Genomic DNA, 23,568 nt, shown 5'->3' with positions numbered 1-23,568 from the left:
CATTGAAGGTTAACTAAATAACATCCTCAGTGTCCTCCGTCTCTCTCAAGGTTGCCTCTAATAACATGTCAAGCTCCCTCTCAATCTAGCTTTTCCTTAAAGAACATACTTGAGAGAAAAGATATCAAAAAAGGGGTAGGCCTCCCTTTGAATCTCAATCTCCCTCTCTTTTCTACAAGAACATTCTCGGAGGAAAAGATCAGGAAAGAGACTACAATAATAAATAGTTTGCACAAGATCATTTCAATAACATAAACATGAATGTCTAATTTAATTATACAATTTGAACATATATATATATATACACACTTTGATCTATGTTTTAATATACATCTTATCATGAATATAATAGCACTTCATATTTATATAAGAAAAATATTGTCTCATAAAGAATCTCATATAAAATAATGTGAACAAATACAACTTAATATACCTTTTATAGTCACCGAAAAATGATTTGTATGTTTAGTGCATATGGTACCTTGAACCTCACCAAAAATGCTTTTGTCATGAAGTGATGCCTCTTCAAGAGTATATCAGGTTGTATACTAATCACGTCCTAAAGTTTCAGTCACTCGTTTCTAATATAGTTAACCAAAGTCGAGAGGACTAGTTTCTAATATGGTTAACCAAAGTTGAGAGGCACCCTCACAATGTCTTGTAGTTTAATCACCAAGACTTTAACTTTCTTCAAATTAGTGATTACTGGCAGCAATGTATAGGGAGTCGATTCCTCTATCGAAATGAAATCTTTACTTGTTTGTAGGTATCACATCATTGTTTCCATAATCTCCCTTCAATATTCGATGTCTTCTTTCTCTTTTATATATGTATATTATCGAATTGTTTCCACTCTCTACACAACTGATGCCTTTTACTTTGCACAATAGTCATATACAAATTGATCTTTATGCTAAGACTAACTCCCTTGTCGGCTATTATATTTAAGTGGTCTTCATGCCAATTTTATTCACTTTTAAAATTTTGTTTCTTTTCTTTCTTCATCATACTCAGCAATCTTAAGCCACGTGACCCATTGCAATTACCAGTACTTCGCTCGTTGCCTCCTTGATGTACTAACCTGCGTCACTAGTTTGATTGATGTTGACTGTGTGTTTAGATATTGCTTGTTTGCTTTTTATATTCAATATAATGGAGTTCCATGCTTAGATATCCCCCTTGCATTTGCATTCCACATAGACTCTGATTCCAATGGGCCTGACAAATATATAGCACCCGTTTGAATATGCCCTTCATTGGGCACTTTGGCCTCCTCTAGTGGAGATTATGTCTCTTGTTATCGTGGCACTTGCCATGATATCTAACACTGGTTGCTTTGTTTAATATGGTTTTTGTCTTTTCAATGTTTCATATAAGCTCTTCCTTATGTGGCTATGATCTCTTTTTATATTTTCCATCGACGTGAACTATCATGCCAAATTGGTGTAAATGTACTCCTTATATAGGTACGTTGCCTCATGTCATGGCTTAGACACGTTGGCCTGCCTCTAATTTTCTTGCAAACCGATAGGTTTGGATTTCTTTGTTTATTGATTGCTTCTTATTACTATGTTTAATTTCTAATGGTTATATAAATCTAGAATAGATAAAATTAAGTCTCCTTCCTACTTGATTCTTCTATATTTTACTCTTCCACCATTCACATTTGTAGCCTACTCTAATACCATGTTGAGTAACATGGATCGGTTTTTGCAAATGTAATTACACTGCCATTGTGATAGGTATGTTCCAAATGGAGATCTCAGTCTCTTATAAATATTAGAGTAGGAGACATGTCTCTATGATTAATCATTATTAGTTAATATATATTAACAATATAAATCACAATATAACATATGTATTACATATATTATGTACCTATAACATATTATATAATATATATTTATAATATTATATATATGTAGTATAATTATAATATTATATTATAAATATTTAAACAATAATAATCCTCTATCTTTGTTTAGAACCAAAAATCCTCCAAAAGGTTCAAGAATTTCAAACTTTATGTTGAACTATCGCCCATTAATAGCTAATAACTTAACTTGGGATATCGGTTTAGAGAAAGATGCTTTATCTTGGGAAGATTCATGAGATGGGCTCCCTTCTCTAGATAGTGTAAATCTACCTATCAACATCAAAAACACTCTTTCATCTCTGTGGGGTAAGAATGTGAGTGATTATAAAATTAAAATTTACAATAATCTGTATGATGCCAATAGAAAATGTTAGATGAAACTCCACTTTCATCACAGGGAAACTACATTTAAAATCAATTTTTATAAAGTAGATAGGCGAACCATAACAATAGGAAAGATAAATTAATTTAGGGAGCCTTGAAGGATGAAAATTGTAAAGTCAAACTAGGGTATGAAAAGATAATAAATTCTCAATAATGGGATAAGATTGACATCCCTCTAAATCTATATTGGGATCCGGTATGTCTTCCAAAAGCATCTTCTTTTGGGCTGGTCTACAAAAGAGAGTTCTAGCAGCAGATAGGTTTACCAAGATGGGTACTAAAGGACCATCTAGATGCCCACTCTGTGAAAAATACTTTGAAACTTCTTAACACTTGCTTTATGACTGTCCCTTTGCTAAGAATTGTTAGTATTGATAATGTAAGAAATTAAATTAGCAAACTGAATTCCCTAATAACCTATTAATTTTTTTAAAAGTTGGCCAAAACATGGTTGTTCTAAGGTTAATAGTAATTTATGGAAAATATCCCCTTCCATACTCCTATGGGAATTATGGCAAAAAAAGGAATAAAAGAATTTTTTGTAATGAATAGATGGATCTTACATCATTTTTTAATAAATTGGAGGCTTGTATTATTGAAGTAGCTAACAATAATCTCAGAAACTCATATAAGGAGGAATGTTCCTTTTCAAACTGGGATGCAAATATGCATAAAAATTGGTTTAAACTAATTAATCCACCAATGATATACACAATCTAACAACATTGCTAGGAAAGAATGTAAATGGGAGCCTCCTTCGGCAAGATGGTCAAAGTTAAATTTTCATGGGGCCTCTAGAGGTAATCCAAGACTAGGAGGTTTAGGATGTGTTATTTGTTCAGAAATTGGATCATGCCTAAGTAAACATGCCAAACCTTTAGGAGTAATGTCTAATAACTTAGCCGAATTAGAGGCCATGATAGAAGGGTAACTCTAAGTAGAGAGATAGGTATCAACAAATTAGTTATCGAAGGAGACTCACAAATTATCATAAATGCGTTAAGAAAAAGAGAAACCCCAAGCTGGATCCTTAATTCTAAACTTGAATATGCCCTAGCCATCGTTGATCAATTCAAAGAAACAATTATAAAACATATTTATAAGGAAGGTAATAGAGAAGCAAATAATCTCGCTAACAAAGGAGCAGATGGAGAAGAGATTCTAATAAAGACAAGCTAAGATGATAAGTATAAGTTAGACACTTGTTCTTGGAGCAAAATTGGTTTAGAACTTTTACTGTCAAAATAAACATGTTAATTTCTTTTGTTAGGTTAGGTATGTCTTTGTACAAGTTGTATGATTTACCAATTTAACTAATATCATGGAAGTTTAATGTTTATAAGTGACATTTTTTATTATTCAAAAAATTTCCTTATATACTATTTGATTTTAAAATTAAAGTTAAAAGGAGATAAGTTTTATTTTTTATTATGAAGAATACTTCTTTTTGTTTTAACAACTCAATCAAAGCCAAGTTTAAATTTTCAAGTTATATTCATAAGGAATTATCAAAAGCAAAGCTATAAATTTGGAAAACAAAAATAGGCACCAATATTGGTTAAATTACTCTGAGATATTTAAGGGTTGCACCAAGGATACCTATCCATCACTAATCTTTGGTGCCTAATTGAGATGGTTTTTAATCTAAACATAATCTTGGGCCTCATGGCCTTTTACCTATTAAAAAAAAGGATAAGTTGTGAGCCTCTTATCTAGGAGATCTTGGGTTTGAGTCTACTCGAACTTAACAAATAATAACAATTAATCTTAATAAATAATAATTAATCTCGGCTTTGGCCTATTATCTATCAAAAAATCCTATATGCCTCATTATTATTTAATTGAATAAATCCCCATATTTAATTAATTAAATTAAATCCCTCTTTTCCCACTTCATCCACTAAATTAAATAAATCCCTTTTTAAAAATCTCTTTGCCCCACTTAGAATTAAACGGAATTTTTAATTCCTCCACTCATTCTCACTCCAAATGTCTTGTCCTCCTACATTTGCCACTTGCACCTCTAATCACTACCTAATAGCCTTTCGTTAGTTTAATCCCCTCCTCTAAACATGTCACCCTTAATCATGAAGATCAGAGAGAATGTTAGCTCCTACCTTTATCAGTATTATGTGTGTACCATAATGCCTTGCCTAGTAGGGAAGCTATATCACTGATGAAGGGGCCAAATATAAAATTCAAGAATGGGAAGTTAACCCATATTGGATATTTTCTAGGAAGTTGGGTTCACACCCTGGAGCTCAGGTCTGGGTCCGGATTCATCCGAGTCCAGATTTATCTAGGTTCGAATTCGAGCCCCGGTCTGCTTCGGGTCCGAGCAAAGTCCCTATTGGGGATTGTGGGTTCGAGCAAGGTCCCTGATGGGGACTATGGGTCCGTCTAGATCTACGCAAAGCAGACCCAACGGACCCACAATCTCCAACAAGGACCCTGCTCGGACCCACCGTAGACCCAGGTGAATCCACGTGGACCTATTGCCCATGGGGCCAAAAAAGTGACTTTAAAAACATAAAACAACCAATTTTTTGTTTGTAACCCTAAAAGATGCCTAGTAAGAAACATTTCATTCATCTAATCTCTCATTTGCTTTCTCATTTTGCTCTTTCATTTTGGTGTAGCCATTTTGCAAGTTTGAAGAGAAGGTTGTAGAGATTATTTGTGGAGTCTGAAATCTTTCCGATAATCAATGTTGAGTGTTCTACGTATGCATTTGATCCTTCTCTTTGCTTCTTTGATAGATTGTTTTTAGTTTTTTTATTGTTCTAAAATTTTATCAAGTTCTTGTATAAGTTTTTTTTTAAATTATTTATTTTTTTATAGATTGCAAGAATGAGTAGTCAGAGTTCTGTGGGTGGGGAGGGATCCCAAAGATTTAAAACTGATAAAAGTTCTCCTTTGTGGAAGTATACAACAAGAATTGAGCAATGTGTTGGAGGGGGAGGGTATATATGGAAAAGCAATTTTGCCAAACCCAATATAGAAGCTCAAGTTACCAAGTTAAACACCATTTCATAGGCCCTACAGGTCAAGGGATTAGCATGTGTGAGGGGCTCCCAAGTGGAGATAGGAAAGGGTTGTCAGCTTCTCAAATAGTAGGCATGTTAAAAGAACAACAAGAGGCTGATAGGTTAGTGTCAAAGGGGGAAAAAATAGAACAACGCAAAAACCACCAACACCTCCCTCTCAAAAAGCCACTAGACAACATCCCTTCCTAACTACCCCTTCTACTGATGAAGAAGAAATTGAAACACGCCCATCCCGCAAGAGAGGCCCATTAGATAAGGCATTTCAAAATGAATTGAGAGAAATTGCTAACATAAAGGTTGGGCGCTGCTGTAAACAAAATGGATCTGTTCTAGAGAAAAACTAAGTTTTGTGGTGTTAGTAACCTATGAACAATATCCAATCCTTGAATGCAAGTTGAAGGATAATAACAATTTATGATCTCAGTATTTCAATATTTAGAGACTGTTTGTAATAATCTGATGACTGAAGGTAATCTTGAATGCCACGGTTATTGATTTGCTAATCAGAACAGTCACCCGATATCACAATATATATCTTTAAGGAGAGTCATGATATTATGGGAGGGTGTGACTTTCCCGTGGCAATTGCCATGGGAGTCACAACCTCCCATGGGATCATGACTTTCCATAATCGATACATATGTTATTAAAACAATTATTAATTGCCACGAGAGTCACAACCTCCCATGGGATCGTGACTTTCCATAATCGATACATATGTTATTAGAACAATTATTTGCCTTTACCGATCCATGTTAAAATATAGCAATATTTAGTATGGTTTGACTTATAATGACATTTAATAATATGAATATATATAGATGTAAATAATAATATATACAAGTATATATATATATGCATGTCACAATTGTATATATATATATATATATATATATATATATATATATATATATATATATATTTGAATATGTTATTATATCAATATCACAATTATAAATATGTTCATAACCATTATAAATACAAATGCTTCAATCTGAATGAAGCTATATTCTTACCACTCACTCTTAGTGAAAAGAGGATTGAATACATCCAAGGCACTTGTATCAATTTATGGAAATGAATTTCATTCATTTTCATTGTTTATGAGACAACCATTATCACTAATCCTGGTGATAACATAGTATCAAGATATCCAAAATAATTCAGAATTTCAACCCGAATGTAGACAATCTAGATACATCCTTCATCATGTGTTCCAACCAATTTATAGACACATGACAACAAGTCAACCTATTGATAAGATCGTCATCTTACAATAGTGACCTTAACCACAAGAAGGATCGTCATCTTACAATAGTGACCTTAACCACAAGAAGGATCGTCATCTTTCTTGCCACAACACATGCACAATATTGCATTATCAATTTTATTATATATTCAATAAAAGCTTACATCGTATTGGATTACAGTTTAGATAAACCAAGTTTATTCCTGAAATATTCAAATTTCAACTTAGCAAGAGGTTTGGTGAAGATATCGGTCTTTTGTTCTTCAGTATAGATGTACCTCAACTTGATAACATTTCTTTCCACCATACCCCTTATACAATGGTAAGGAATTTCTATATGTTTGGACTTGTTATGAAACACTGGATTAACTGATAATTTAATGCAGCTTTAATTGTCATAGTGAATTGTAGTGGATTCCAATGGTTCTCCAAATAATCCATATAAAAGTTTCCTTAGCCATATTGCTTCCCGTGCTCCTATGGAAGCTGCCATATATTCTACTTTCCTAGAACTCTGAGAAACTGTTCACTGTTTTCTACTAAATCAAGATATCATAGTTGATCCAATGCTAAAGCAACATCCAGTAGTACTCTTGCGATCAATAGAATTACCTGCCCAATCTGAATCAATATACCCTTGAAGTTGTAGTTCATAAATTTTCATACTTCAGCCCTAGTCCAATTGTTCCTCGAAGATAGCTTAGACTATGCTTGGCTGCCATAAGATGAATCTTCTTGAGTTCATACATGAAGTGACTTAACACATTTGTTGCAAAGCAGATATCTTGTCGAGTGTTCACTAACAACATAAGAGATCCAATAATTTGCCAATAGTGAGTAGGATCTACTGGTTCTGAATCTGCTGCTTCAATTTTGAGTTTATGAAGATTAGTTTTCATTGGAGTAGATAAGGGTTTACAGTCAACCATTCCAAACCTGGTCAATATATCTATAGTGTACTTTTCTTGATTTAGGATGATGTAATTTTCCTTTTCTTGTACTTCTAGACCCAAAAAAATGTAGAAGACTTAGATCCTTCATTTCAAATTCTACTATAAGATCCTATTTGCATTTGTCTATAAGATGATCTGCACCTGTTATTAATAAATCATCAACATAAAGAACGAGTATCAACATATCATTATTAGATATTTTGAAATATATATTCAGATCAGCTTCATTTTTTGAATATCCCAATTTGAGAAGATAGTTGTCTATCTGCTCATACCAAGCCCTGGGAGCTTGTTTCAACTTGTAGAGTGCTTTCTTTAGTTTAGATACATATAGTTTCTAATCATGTGTCGTGAATCCTTCAAGTTGTTCTATGTAAATTTCTTCTTCAATGATGTCATTCAAGAAGGTTGTCTTTAAGTCCATTTGATGTATTTTCCAACCTTTGGATGCAGCAATGGCAATTATTGTCCGTACTGAAGTGCATCATGCGACAAGAGCAAATGTTTCTTCATAATCAATCACGGCTTTTTGAGAAATACCCCTTGCAACAAATCTTGCTTTATGTTTTTCAATACTTGTGTCTGGTACATACTTGATCTTAAACGATCATTTTGAAGATACCACAGATTTGTCCTTAGGTCTAGGAACAATATCCCAGACATCATTCTTTAGAATGGATTGATATTCCTCTACCATTGCATCTTTTCACGCTTGACTTTTTAAGGCCTCCTCAACATTAGTTGGTTCTGTTTTAGTGAGTTCTGTTACTAAGGCAATATAACATTTTTTATTTCTAGTTTTCTTATTTTCTCTCAAAACATCATCTAGTTCCACATTGTTCTGTTGAATCATTTTTCTTGCCCATAGTTAGTGGTCTTTTCTTGTGATTTAAAACTTCATCGTTTTCAGTGTTGGATGGAAGTGTGTCCCTGTCTTTTCGAGGAGACTCTCCCTTAGATTTCCAATTGAATTATCTTCTATAGTGTTCTTCCGCTGATTTTCAGTATTGTACTCATCTTCTATGATAAACTCCTAATTTTTAGTTTCCTTGTTTTCTTTGTTTAAAGACATTGAAAGTGATCACTTCATCAAATTGAACATCTCTACTGATTTCAACAAACTTTTGCCCTAGAATGTATATTCTGAATCCCTTAGTTATTTCACTATAGCCAACAAATATGCTTTTCTTTCTAGAAGGTTCTAGTTTAGACCTTTTCTCTTTGGGGATATGGATGTAGACAAGACAACTGAAAATCCTTAGATGAATAAGATCTAGTTTGATTCTTAAGAAAGCTTCTTCGGGAGTTATATTTTCTAGTGTTGCATGAGGACTTATGTTTTGAATGTCGATTGCAATATTTGCTACTTCGGCCCCAAAAGACATAGACAGATATTGATCATGAATCATGGCTTTTGTTGCTTCTATAATAGTCCTATTTTTCCTTTCTACAACCCCATTTTGTTGAGGATTATACAGCATTGTAGTCTCCCTCTTAATCCCAACAGAAATGCAGAATGCTTTGAAAATGTCAGATCTTAACGCTTTTATTTTCTTTCCATTGTGATTTTCCACAAGAGCTTTGAACTCTTTGAATTTTTGTAAAACTTCATTAGATTCTTTAAGTTTTAGAAAACATATCCAAGTTTTCCTAGAGTAATCATCAATGAAAGTTACATGGTACAATAATCCCCCTAGAGAGGGTGTTGACATGGGTCCACATAAGTCAGTGTGTATAAGTTCTAATGCAATTTTAGACTTGTGTTTGCTTAAGGGAAAATATCCTTTCTTATTTTTTCCTAAAGCACGCCCTTTGCAAATACTAATGTGATCAGAATTGAGGTTAGGTAGACCTGTTGTGATTTTCCCTATGGTGGGAAGAGCACTAAAGCCAAGGTGCCCTAATCTTCTATGCCAAAGTTCATTAGGATTATGAACTTCATGATTTAGAGCTTGTTGTTTTGCTTTAAGGTTTAATTTGTACAGGCTTCCATCTCTTGATCCTATATTGATAGTGTTCTTTATGTTGGAGTTTTTAGGCCATGATAATACTCTATCCTCATTGAAGGTGACTCGATATCCTTCATCAGCTAGACCCAAAATGGAAATTAGGTTTCTTTTTATTCCTGGTACAAATAGCACCTCTTTTAATTGTAGAGTTTCTCCAGTCTGTATTTGTAAAGAGCAAGTTTGAATTCCTTTTATTGAATAAGTAGAGTTGTCTCCAATTGTGACTTCTTCTGTGCAATACTTCTCGAATGTTTCAGACTGACTTCTAAATCCAGTTATATGTCTTGATGCTCCACTATCTATTATCCAAGTATTATTGCTTGTGTTTAATTCACTTGATAAAGCTAGAAAGAATAAAGGAGTTTCAACTTCAAAAGATTCAGATATGTTTGCTTGATTTTTCTTTCTTTCAGGGCAGAATCTTCGAATGTGACCAAGTTTATCACATCGATAGCATTGAACTTTGGATAGATCCCTTTCCTTTTGATGTTTAGGATTATTTCCTCTTTTTGGTTTGAACTTCCTCTTCTTCCCTTTGTTTTTGTTGTCAGTATGTAGGGCTTGAAGCTCCCCTTCTTGATTTGTGTAGATTCCTCTAGAGATTAATCAGGATTCCTCTTGAATGCACTCATTCTTAAGTTGATCAAATTTTGGAAGAGAGGGACGACTTACATATTAAATGAAGGGTTCCCATGCTATAGGTAAGCCTCTTATAGTAATTAGTGTAAGTTCTTCGTCATTTGCATTGTTTCCAATGATGGCAAGTTGGTCTCTTATTTCAGAGATTCTTAAGAAGTAAGTTGTCATCCATTATCCTTTATTTATTTTTATATTCAGAAGCTGATGTTTTAATGTTAGTTTTCTACTAGCATTGTTTATTTCAAATGTATCTTTTATAGTTTTAAATACTTCATACATTATTTTCAAACTTGCTATGGAAGGAAGTATATGATCCCTAACAGCATCAATTATGATTTTCTTACCCTTATTGTTTCATCTTTTCCAAGTAGTTTTTTATGATTCTTCTGCAGGCATTTTAATATCTTTTTCTATGAAAGACTCTAGTTTGAGTTCTTCAAGTAATGCTATTATTCGAATTTTCCAGGAAGGAAAGTTTATTGCCCCTTCCAATCTGTCTTCTACTTTGATTCTGTTCAACATTTTGAATGAAGCAAAAAAAAATAGCCTTGTATAAGGAAAAGAGTATTGTAAGTTTGTCTTTAGAATTTTTCTCTAGTTAAGCTCTGATACCATGTAAACAAAATGGATCTATTCTAGAGAAAAACTAAGTTCGGTGGTGTTAGTAACCTATAAACAATATCCAATCCTCGAATGCAAGTTGAAGGACAATAACAATTTCTGATCTCAGTATTTCAGTATGGAGAGACTGTTTGTAATAATCTGATGATTGTGGGTAATCTTGAATGCCATGGTTATTGATTCGCTAATCAGAACAATCACCCAATATCACAATATATATCTTTAAGGAGAGTCACGATATCATAGGAGGGTGTGACTTTCCTGTGGCAATTGCCACAGGAGTCACAACCTCCCATGGGACTGTGACTTCCCATAACCAATACATATGCTATTAAAACAATTATTTGCCTTTACCAATCCATGTTAAAATACAACAATATTTAATATGGTTTGACTTATAATGACATTTAATAATATATATATATATATATAGATGTAAATAATAATATATACAGTATACAAGTGTGTATGTGTGTGTGTGTGTGTGTGTGTGTGTTTGAATATGTTATTATATCAATATCACAATTACATATATGTTCATAACCATAATAAATACAAATGCTTCAATACAAATGAAGCTATATTCTTAACAGATGCCTCTTTACGAATGGTGTTCCATTCAATCTCATGAGATCACCATATTGGAGAGAGATGGTGCAAGTAATAAATGAAGCACCTCGTGGTTATCGAGGACCTACATATGAAAAGTTGAGAACCACCATATTGCATAATGAGAGAAGAATGTAGACACCCTCCTCAAACCAATAAGAGATTCTTGGATCCAACCGGGGTTGAGTATTGTCTCTGATGGATGGAAAGATTGCAAAAACCATCAATTAATAAATGTGATTGTTGTCTCCCCCAAGGGAGAAATGTTTTTGAGGGTAGTTGATTGTGAAGGGTGGGTAAAGGATGCAAATTTTATTGTCGGGCTTGTCATTGAATCCATAGAGTTCGTGGGAGTTGACAATGTTGTCCAAGTAATAACAGACAGTGTTAAAGTTTGTAGGTTTGTAGGTGCCTCGGTTTTAGCACGTTATGATCATATCTTTTGGACACCATGCATAGTCCACTCCTTGAACTTGGTAATGAAAGCAATTGACACCCAAATTGAATAGGTGAAAAAAGTGTATGAGGGTGAGGAAATCCAAATGCTTGTGGCAAACAACCATATGTCACAAGCAATTTTCAAAACTTTCTCCCGCTTGGAATTATTGAAGGTAAATTTTAAATAATATCATTTATCTTTTTGTGTCATACTTTAAATAATTGAATAAAAAAAAATTTGTGTTGTTTACATATTTGAAATGTGTTATTAACTTACAATTTAATTAACATGGTAATAGGTTGTTGAAACAAGGTTTGCTTCACACACAATCGTCCTTAAACGACTTGTGAGGGTAAAACAAGAATTGTCCCAAATGGTTATTAGCAACCAATGAGGTGGGTGGAAGCAAGTTGATACAGCAAGGTCTAAAAATGTAAAGGATTTGATCTTGAGTGATGATTTTTGGAACAGGGTGGAATATGTATTAGAATTTTATTGAGCCCATCATGTCTATGCTTTGGTTTGTTGACATTGATGAGCCTTGTTTGGGGGACATATATGATGCCATGGACTCCATGCTAGAGAGAGTGAAAATGGTAAGTTTAAATTTTTATACAGTACTTTATCCTTGTTTATTGAGAGATTTTGATTTTTTAATTTTAATTTACACTACATCAAGATAACTTACATGGACATCATTTGACATCCCAAGTCTTTCAAAGGAGAGATCAGGATCCTGTGAAAACCTTCTACAGAAAGGTGGAGAAAATTGTTCTGCATCATTGGAACAAGATGACTACACCTTTACACCTCCTAGCATATGCACTTTCTCCCAAATATTATAGCGGTGAGATACTTTCTATTCCTGGTAGAGTGGCACCATACAGAGATCCTGAGGTTGCTAGTGGATATAAGAAGGCATTTAGCAGGCTCTTTAGTGACCTTGAGAGGTGGAATTGAATGTTAGAAGACCCTAATTCAATCAATGACCAAAGTAGAATGGATGTCATTGGATGGTGGTACTTCATGGGCAAGGTTACATGTACCTCCAACCTCTTGCCATTAAGATCCTGTCACAAGTATTTAAGTTTCCTTTTTTTATGGCCACTTAGCTTGTAGAATTAGCATTATTAAATTCCTATTGTATTATATTTTTACAATTTCTAATTTTTTAAAACTTTGTTGGTTGTCTCTCTAGGTTGCGAGCTCTTTTGCTGCTAAGCAAAATTGGAGTACATACTCCTTTATCCACTCAGTGAAGCGTAACCGGTTGGGTTATAAGAAAGAAAAGGAGTTGGTATATATTCACAACAACTGGCATCTCCTGTCACACAAGGATCCAAAATACAAGAAGGGGCCAGAGAAATTGTGGGATGTAATACCCAAGACTGCTGACTTGGAAATGACCGTCCAGGATCTAGATATAATTGCCTTGCTAGATGTTGAGAAGGACAAGGATGAGGATGTGACAGCATCTAGAGCTAGTGGAACCGGTTTGGGTTCCAATGATGAGGATGTAGATATAGTTGGGGATGAAGCCATTGATACCTCATTTTTTGATGACCCAATTGACCCTTGAAGGATATTTGCATCTTTGATACTATGAATCTATGATCATTGACAAACTATTCAACATTTTTCATTTTTCATTATGTTTCGAACTTTATTATCAATTTATCTATCAATATGAACTAGTTTATGTTCTGAAATTTCATTTGCAATTTAGTAATTCAATGTATGATTTACTTCACAATCATGAACATAGATTAATGAGCGAGTATTTAATGTTTATCTTTGACATTTGGCATTGATCAATGATCAAGTAACATTGGTATATTCATACTATGAAATGACTTAGTAAGTTAGTTTTACAATTATGCATGTTTCTCTTCTTTTTTTTGCATATATATATACTCACAAACCCACCCATGAACCCAAATGGGGAAAAATAAAATTGCTTGAACCCACAAACCTGAACCCCAAACCCAAATCCGTCCTCGAACCCAAATCGGCAACTGAGGGTATTTTGATTTCAAGGTACCATGTCTGAACATAATAAGTTTGTGCACATATTAAACATGTTCCACACTGCAGAACTGCGCAAGCATGTTCTGGGTTCACAAAACTGCAAGCCACATAACCTCTACACAGACCCCTAATAGATTGTATGCTCCAGCCTTTTAGTTCCTGTGTTATGGGCACATTTTAAAAAGTCTTGATCAGTTGGAACCCCTCTAAGGAAAAATAAAACTATCGTTTTAGCTTTGCAATCTGAAATAATTTCTACAATATCACTGGGATGCTTGAAAGAGATAATTTTACCTTCAAAGCAGTCATCAAGAAGAGCCATAAGTCTGGATTCTGGGTACCTTTCCCTGTTATCTTATCTGGTTGAGGTGGGGCATTGTGTGTGCCCCCATTATGCTGAGGATTACAGCCTGTGCACAGTGTTTCTCAGGGATCTCAAGATCTGTGTGTGCGTCTAGAATGTTGGTATCATTCAGCACTGGAAGCTTTTCAGGGTTTGTGGATTTTTCCTTCTCCACTATTCTGCATTGCCTCACAGTTTTTTCATTGTAGACACCTTGGATCCAGTAAGCGATGGGATTTTGGCTCAGATCAATGATCAGTCTATGGGGCCGTGTGAAGTGCAGTTCGCTTTAGTCTGTCCATCCTTCTTGGAATTTGCTGCACTTTATGAATCTTGGTTTTCTCTTCTCCAGCATTGAAATCTTGTTAATCTCTGTTTTCTCTTCTCCAACGTTGGAATATTGTTAATCTTTGTTTCCTCTCCTCCAGTGTTCCACCTCGATTGACATACCTACTAATTAGATAACTTTTCTTCTTGCGGATCATCAGCCTATTCTTTGAAATTAGAAAATTTTATGATCAAGTTTTTCAAGCGAAGTGAAGATGATGAGGTTTCTGTGGGAGTAAAGTGTGCACTAAAAAAAGTTTGACCTCTGTACTTACGCTCTTATATCTCAAAAACTTGTTCCAAAAATAATATTCATAAAGAAGAAAAGAAATTCTACCACATCCTAGTTTACACATTATTTTCTATTCAAAAATTAATAATAAGTTGCATTTTCTAACATATTTACCGACAACTGTCTATAGGCATAGTCCTTTCATTACAAATGCTAGTAGTAATACCAGCAACTAATTTAAATTTTAATAAATCAAATCATTAAATATCCATGACAGGGATATTTTTGAGACTCGGGTATGTTTGGAAATGATAAAAATAAATTGTACTAAAGTCAAAATTCAATTTAGAGAACAAATAATTAAAAAACCATGATAAGGATAATTCTGAGATTAATTTATGCTTATGGATGCTATGACGGGAAATTCTGAGACTAATTGATGTTAAAACTCAAAGTATTGCAATGTAGGCAACCAAATTAGAAAGAAAAATTATTTTCTTTGTTTTGAAAGCATCTCTGGAAGAATTCTATAAATAATTTATGTTTTATGGCTGTTTAAAATTGAATTGAACATTACCAATGTAACCATCCAAATTACAGAGAAGATAATAAAAGCCAATGCTATTAACAGTTCCAAGGCTGATTAAATATAGAGACATGAAAGTTGAGATTTAATCATTCCATTATCCAGTCTATAGATTTATGTTTACAGGTACAAAAGTAAGCTTTACTAATGTCAGCATCCAACTTACAGAATAAAGATAATTGGGAAAAAACCGAAACCGTGATACTAATAATTCTGAAATTGATTTTGGGTAAAGGGCAAACTCACCTGCTCCTTTCGATGTTGCTGCCTCAACAATACTAAGATTTACCATTAGAGGAGAAAGGAGAGCCACAGGAGAAAGGGGAGCCTCAGGAGCCTCTGCTGCACCATTGCTCTGTCCCTCCCCTTCTATTTGCAACACATTACCCCCATGATCTCCATGACTTGAATCCCTCATCACTAATACTGAAGCAAATACAGTAACAACTATTATAACAACTACTGTAACAAACCCTACCCCAGCAAGGCTCAATTTCGTGCAACCCCACTTCATATATTTGCCCATTCTTCTCCTCCTTTCAAAAGAAAATTACAGTTCAACTTAGGGAACAAAGGATTCTTGCACTCTTAATAACCACAAATGAAAAAGAAGAGAAATGGGCAACATACATGTATGTGGAATTTTCTACATTGAACTTTGCTGGTCTTCTGAACATGATTATGACTAATTTATTGACTCCAATACAAGCATTTATTCGTTCATTGGCTCCATTGACAGAGCTTATCTAAATGAGAGTGCTGCTAATGATGTACGAGCTGAAAAAAATCTGGCCGCATTCACGTGTGGAATCTTCTTCGTCTGCATTTGCTTGACTCCATGTGACTGGAACTAGCGAACCAATGGAAAGATTCGACTATACAAGGTGGACGTTATTTTAAAGCTCCAAGCCAAGGAAAAATAGAAAACGAGTTTGAAACATAGCGTCTAGATCCTGCCCATAGTGCATCTTAGTTGAAGGTTATGGTGAAAGTATTAAAAATGTATATGTAATATAGCTATGTTAGTAAATGTCAAAGATTTCTTTCTACTTATGTTTAAGTTATAAATAAAAAATAAATTGTAATATAGAATGTTCAATCTAACATTTGAAATAAAAAATTTATTCTAATATTTAAATTTTTTTTTTTTTTTATGACTTTGACTAAATTTGATTTTTAATTCTTGTAATGAAAAAAAATATAAATCTTTATTGTGATATTGCTATCAAAATTTAACTGTGTGATTTTTGAGCCAAACTCATTGACCCATGTTTCATGAGTAGTGATTCAACATGAATCCATCTCTCATGAGAATAAATGGAACACTTGGCACTCATTGGATCTAGGTGATGCTCACAGGACAATATCACAATTTGACTTGCTGTGGACATTATCTCCTACTTATCAATTGATGAGCTTAAGGGGCTTTCTAATGAATGGTTCATAAGGCACAACACTTGGTGAAGGTTTTGCAAATGGAGTTACAAGCTTTAGGTTTAACCATGGAGGAAACTCCATAGTTAAGCGCGCTCAGGCTAGAGTAGTACTAGGATGGGTGACCTCTCGGGAAGTCTTGGTGCTTCACCCTTGTGAGCATCACCTAGATCCAATGAGTGCTAAGTGTTCCATTTATTCTCATGAGAGGTGGATTCATGTTGAATCACTACTCATGAAACATAGGTCAATGAGTTTGACTAAAAAATCACACAGTGAAATCCTGAAAGCAATATTGAAATTTGACTTCTTCTAGATATTATCTCCTACTTATCAATAAATATTTATCTTTTATTTATTAAACTAAACCACATAAAATAAGAGCTATAATGTAGCTTTAGTGGTGCCTTGGTAAAAATTAAATAGGAGATTTTTATTCTATGTATAAAATGTTAAATATACATACTTATTTAAAATTAAAATTATATTATAATATGATATGAAATATAATATCAATAATTATCGTATAACTGTTTATGTTTATAATTATTTATTATATTTATAGTTTTCAACAATTTGAAGCTAACAAGTTTGTAAAGGTCTAAATTAATGTCTTTAAAGACTCTTCATTTTGAGTAAAAATAGTACCAAGACCATTGTTCAATTAAACTAATTAGTTCCACTAAATTAAAAATCTATGATTCATATGGATCAAAAAAATTCTATGATTCATGACAAAATTAATATTTTAATATAAAATTACAATTAAGATTTCAACTTAAAATCAATTATAATATGTGACATGAACAATCCAAATAAACTGGAATCTGAGTAAAGAACAATTTTAAAATCGTGATGTGAATATCAGGATTTAACTTTGTGATTTTTGAGTCAAACTCGATGACCCATGTTTCATGAGTAGTGATTCAACATGAATCCATCTCTCATGAGAATAAATGGAACACTTAGCACTCATTGGATCTAGGTGATGCTCACAGGGGTGAAGCACCGGGACTTCCCGGGAGGTCACCCATCCCAGTACTACTCCAGCCTGAGTGCGCTTAACTACGGAGTTTCCTCCACAGTTAAACCCAAAGCTTGCAACCCCATTTGCAAAACCTTCACCAAGTGTTGTGCCTTATGAACCATTCATTAGAAAGCCCCTTAAGCTCATCAATTGATAAGTAGGAGATGATTTCCACAGCTAATCAAATTGTGATGTGAATATCAGGATTTAACTGTGTGATTTTTGAGTCAAACTCGATGACCCATGTTTCATGAGTAGTGATTCAACATGAATCCATCTCTCATGAGAATAAATGGAACACTTAGCACTCATTGGATCTAGGTGATGCTCACAGGGGTGAAGCACCGGGACTTCCCGGGAGGTCACCCATCCCAGTACTACTCCAGCCTGAGCGCGCTTAACTACGAAGTTTCCTCCACAGTTAAACCCAAAGCTTGCAACCCCATTTGCAAAACCTTCACCAAGTGTTGTGCCTTATGAACCATTCATTAGAAAGCCCCTTAAGCTCATCAATTGATAAGTAGGAGATGATTTCCACAGCTAGTCAAATTGTGATGTGAATATCAGGATTTAACTGTGTGATTTTTGAGTCAAACTCGATGACCCATGTTTCATGAGTAGTGATTCAACATGAATCCATCTCTCATGAGAATAAATGGAACACTTAGCACTCATTGGAACACTTAGCACTCATTGGAACACTTAGCACTCATTTTATCACTTATCTGCAAACTGTGATTCACTGACAGGAAGGCCTATAGGATGGCTTTAAAAATTAACAAAAACAAACTAGGCCATGGGATCTGACATATTGGTTCCTTTTTCAACATCCTTGCACCCTGTCAAATCTCATCGCATGACAACTTCGGGGTCAAAAGATATTGACCGTCAAAGTTGCTTACTTGAAACTGCCTGCAAACAAACATGTTAGAAAACAGTAAAATGTGTTCAGTTTTGGCTTTAGAAATGGGTCAAATGGATACCTGGGGGCATGAAAACTATGTTGTGAGTTCACTATCATGAGGGGAATATAAATCTGTGATTCGGGCTCATGACAAATAACAAGGTGAGTTTGGCAAGTGTGCGAAGTGAGGTACTTGGATTTGGAGGACTGCAGACAACAATAGAACTATGGTTTTCTCAAATGGAATGGACTTGGGAAAGTGTGTAGATGGATTAGTGAAGACTTGAAAACTGGCACACTTGAAGTATTTTCAGAGTGGAATGTAGTGGTACAAACCATTCAATCTCATATATTATGGATTCAGAGTTATTACATCCTGAACAGAGGTATTGATCAATCTACATTTTATGACATTGGTAAAACTGTGATGTAAAAGGAATTTTCTCAGTATGGTCAACTAGGTCAAATTACAATTGGTCAAACAGGTCCTCCTAGAATTCAAGGCAAATTTGCATTAGCATGACAAAGATAAGTAACCAACTTCGAGGAATTCAAAACATATCAAAAATACATGAAAATTGAAATAGAGGTCCACTAATATGCATACTAAATAATCCCAAAGTGGTCAACCATGAAACATTACTAGGTGCAAGATATTCAAATCAAAATTGGGCTTTATGTCGTTGTTTGGCACTCAAGCAAAAAATGCATAACTGAACACTATTCAAAATAGAACTTCGTAAAATGACTCAAAATGATAGTTTATCACCATAAGATGCATGGATACACTGAATGTAAGGTGTTAGAAACATAAAATACCTCTTAGACCTTAAAATGACAGTTAGGTAGACAAGCAAGAAAATGCGCTTATAGTCTCAAAATGACTCAAAATTTTGGAATGGTACTCAAAATGAGAACGCAAATTTTGAGTCCCATCAGTGGCTCTGTCTAGGGATGCATGCCCCTTACAAGCATGGCAAGGATTCAAATCTTTGGAGGAAGAAGACCACTCCAACAAAAAAACTCTCTTGAACAACTTATTAAAATCAAGGAATCTACACTAAATTTACAAGACGATAGCCTCGGGCCACCGAAACTTTTCAAAACTTCTTACCTCTATCAAAAACATGATTCTCATTTACATCTCTTTGAGGTAAGTTGTAAGGATCATTTTCATGAGTTTCACCACGCACATCAAGAATGCTCATTAGCAGATTATGTGAAACAAAATCATTCACATAGTGCATATAAAAACTTGAATCACTCTCTTCATCTCATTCACTATGAAAATGTATATCAGCATGCTCTTGAATACCAAAATCAAATTGAGAACCATCACGAACATATGATAGATGCATGCTATCAAGAGGAAACACAAAGAATTCATATTCCACTTTGTTCACAAAGTTGCACATGTCAAGAAATTGTAAGTCACCTTGTGTATCTAGGTGTGAGGAGTATGTAAAATATGATCCCTTCCTAATTGTAGTCATGTTACTCATCAAATCAAATTTACCAGTCACTAAAACCTCTTCATACTTAAAAAACTAATTAGTTACCAAATCTGAAAAATTGTCCTGAAAATGTTGATCCAAAACATGTTGATCACAGTCATTATCTTCATCTAACCAAGTGTTTGAGGGAACCCTAAAATCATCAAACTGATCATTACATGATTTATCATTATAAAAAGGAATCTCATAATTAGAATTGCAGCCCTCATTGTTTTCCTCCTCATCACATGAAGTATCAAAACATATTGTAGTACAATCACCAACATGAGAAGAAACTAAGATAGTACCAAACTTCCCTTTAATGACATCTCCTACATCTAAAAAGCCATCATGTGCACAAATATTTGAGGTATTGTCATATGCACCTCCAAAGCTTGACAAAGATGATTCAGATTTTGTATCTTTTTCCACATCAAACGTTGGGGAAGTGACTTGATTAAATAAAGAAACATCATAAGGAAAAATATGAACATCCTTAGAAGTACTTACATATTTTTCAAAATCACGAGCCAACAAAGTTGAAATCTCATCAGGGGTTAAGAAGAGTGCCTCACAAATCATCTCCTGGCTGTGATTATTAGTTGGATGACATGAAGAACTCATAGCAGTAGCAACATTAGTAGGACAATCTGAAAAATCAAAATCATCACTACACTCATTTTCATCATAGGAATCATTACCTCTACTCCTGTTATACACTTCTTCAACTTTGTACTCACTATCACAAGACTCATTTTTAGTCATATATTTGCCTTCCTTATGTTAATGGCAATCATGTTATTCACTAACAACTAAATCCATCTCTTCACACTCAGAAGACAAATTATCATTTTTTATAGATTCATTATATTCATTACTACCTTGAATTTCAACACATGTACCATCATCAATAGAAAACATAATATGAACTCTATTGTTATCACTTTCCATCTTCTTAATGAATGCTTCAGCTTGCATAAGCTCTTGCAATCTTACATGTGTTGGCCAGTTAACTGAATCAGGCATAAGAATATATAGGAAAACACTAGGTAGGGAAGATTCCTCAGGTCTAGAATGAAAAGGCATCATACTGTTTATTAATTTAAAATTTATATAAACTTGTTCAACATTTAGACCCTGAGTACTTCTTGCTGCCCCTTTTACTATACTGACAATCATATTGTTGATTTGCTTGTTCAGCATAGTAATATTACTAACCACAATTTCCTAATTTTTAGAACTTGGCAAACTAACCTCAAATCCGAGATCTGACTCCATTTCAAAATAAAAACTTCTACCTCTTTAACCTAGAGTTGAAATTCACTGAATAGAGGCAACCACTAATTTCTAACATTCAACTTTCATGAAAATGAAATTCATGAAAAGTAAAATACCTTAAGTGTTGATGCAAAACTTTATCTACTGAATCTTGGCATGGGTGTGAATTGAAACTCTTTCACACCATGAAATAAAACCATGCAGAGCTACCACATCGTTGAAGAGGACAAATAAATCACAGTTGCGGTTCACTTTCAAACATTTAAATTTCTTATAACAATAGAAGCATACAACACTCAACTTTAATCAAGAATCAAACTTCTTTCCAAAAATGATTGTCAAGAGGTTCAGATCTGCCCTTACAAACTAAAAGTCCTTCAAACATTTACAACATGAAATCAACTAGGATACACTTGTATAGAGATGTAGAGTCGCCACTCACAAACATGAGAAATGTTACATAATTTGTCACTTGACAAAATCTAAACCAGACTTTCAAATGTAAGAAAAATGCAAATCATCAAACCACTCTTGTAGATTTATAATCTTGAAACAGAGAACAAAAACTATTGTTCATTCTTGACTCTAAGCACTACAACACTTTGAAAATAATTCTTAACTGAACTAATTAATGATGAATCACTAGTAATAATGCAATCTTTGTTCAACCTTCAAAATACTAGTGTTCTGGATAAAACACTATTGGGGTGCATGACATTGAGTAAGAAATTGGAAAACATATCAGAGACTCACCATGATAACTTGTTTCATGCATTACCTTCTATGGTATTGAATCACCTTCAGATTCAATACATCCCCAGTGGAGTCACCATTTTGTTGGCTTCTGAATTAACAACTTTTGAATAACCTAATGATAAGAACATTTACACCTAGGGGCAGCTAACACCCATCCTTCAATGCACCTATTCAGACACTAGGGCCAACTATAAAGCTATTTAAGTCTCCTTCTTCTTCAGGCTCTACAAAACCTAGGTGGGTGGACCTTAGATTCTTTATATGGTACCATTGTAAAGGCATATAACTAAATCTAGATAGTAGATAAAACCCCTAATGCAACCAATCACAGACATGAAATAACTAATGAAATGACCTATGAAGGTGATAAACTAAGTGAGGGTAACTCTTTTCAACTCTTAAACTAAAAGGGAAAATATATTCGATTAATGATTGAATCAACATAACCCAAGTATGCAACAACAAAAACATGTAATCTCAAAGCTTATTATTCCCTTATCCATTGGGCATAAACTAAATCAAAACACACACATGGATACTCGAAATATACTTGTATACTCAGATATTTGATCTATCTATCTACCTTGCAAATAGTCATCAATCTTCAAACAAAATTCGTACTGATTAGATCCTCTTATGATTCTTGCAATTCTGTCAATGCAATATCAAGCAAATTACTTAGGTCCTTGACCCAACAAAAAGACATACAGTGGCATTCAACTTCAAAACAAGTTGTAACTAGATGATATGCACTTTGGGCATATATCAATAGAAAACTACAAACCCATAAACAAGGAGAAAAATTATGAATGAACATTTCAATGAAGCTTTGTATTCATTTCTTTAAAATCGATACGTAACAAATGACTATATAATCTAAATACTTCAAAAAAAACTACATTGTTGTTGTTCAATATAGAGGAAAATATGCTGAGAATGTTGAATCACAATTCTAGAACTGGAGCCAACCTTGTGGTCTTACAGTCATAAAAATTGGAACCTTGTTGGTCTCACAATAGTGAGAAAATCTCAAAATTGGAACCTATACAATGAGAAGAGAAGAAAGATTTATAGAGGAGAAGGAGCTCAAATCATAAATCTGATTCTGACATGTGTCATGCTGAAATTCCTCATCCTACTACTATTGAAAACTATCTCTTCTCTATATGTTGGCAATCAAATCCTATTAATTGTTGTTACATAGTATCAAATATCTCCTAAAAGGTAATCAACAAAACCACTTTGTGAAGGAAACTGTTATTAGATAAAATGTGAAGAATTTGCAATCTAATCTAGTTTGTCTTGTTTTTCCTTTTCTCATATCTCTAACTGCT

The 23,568-nt window shown here is 34.0% G+C and overlaps 1 protein-coding gene across 3 annotated transcripts in view; it reads right to left on the bottom strand.

Moving 5' to 3' along the window:
• LOC149543799 (pectin acetylesterase 3-like) overlaps positions 1-16,231 on the bottom strand; it is a 293,789-nt gene extending 277,558 nt beyond the window's left edge. Inside the window, exons 1-2 of one of the 3 annotated variants that reach the window (XR_016355683.1) lie at positions 15,973-16,211; positions 15,589-15,878 (exon numbers count right to left, since the gene is read on the bottom strand). Coding sequence is in view for 2 of the 3 variants with exons in the window: in XM_089798481.1 (XP_089654607.1) it covers positions 15,589-15,878; positions 15,973-16,019 (337 nt within the window). In the remaining variant the exon portion in view is untranslated. Of the gene's footprint in view, positions 1-15,588; positions 15,879-15,972 lie in introns of all 3 variants that reach the window. The other 2 variants (XM_089798482.1, XM_089798481.1) reach the window with 2 other exon arrangements.
• Between the last annotated feature and the right edge of the window lie 7,337 nt (positions 16,232-23,568).

Source organism: Cupressus sempervirens, chromosome 8, assembly GCF_028749045.1.
Source record: "Cupressus sempervirens isolate cs-2001-9-10 chromosome 8, ASM2874904v1, whole genome shotgun sequence".
Taxonomy (NCBI): domain Eukaryota; kingdom Viridiplantae; phylum Streptophyta; class Pinopsida; order Cupressales; family Cupressaceae; genus Cupressus; species Cupressus sempervirens.
Note: the sequence above shows the minus strand (reverse complement) of the source record. Positions and strands in the feature narration are given on the sequence as shown.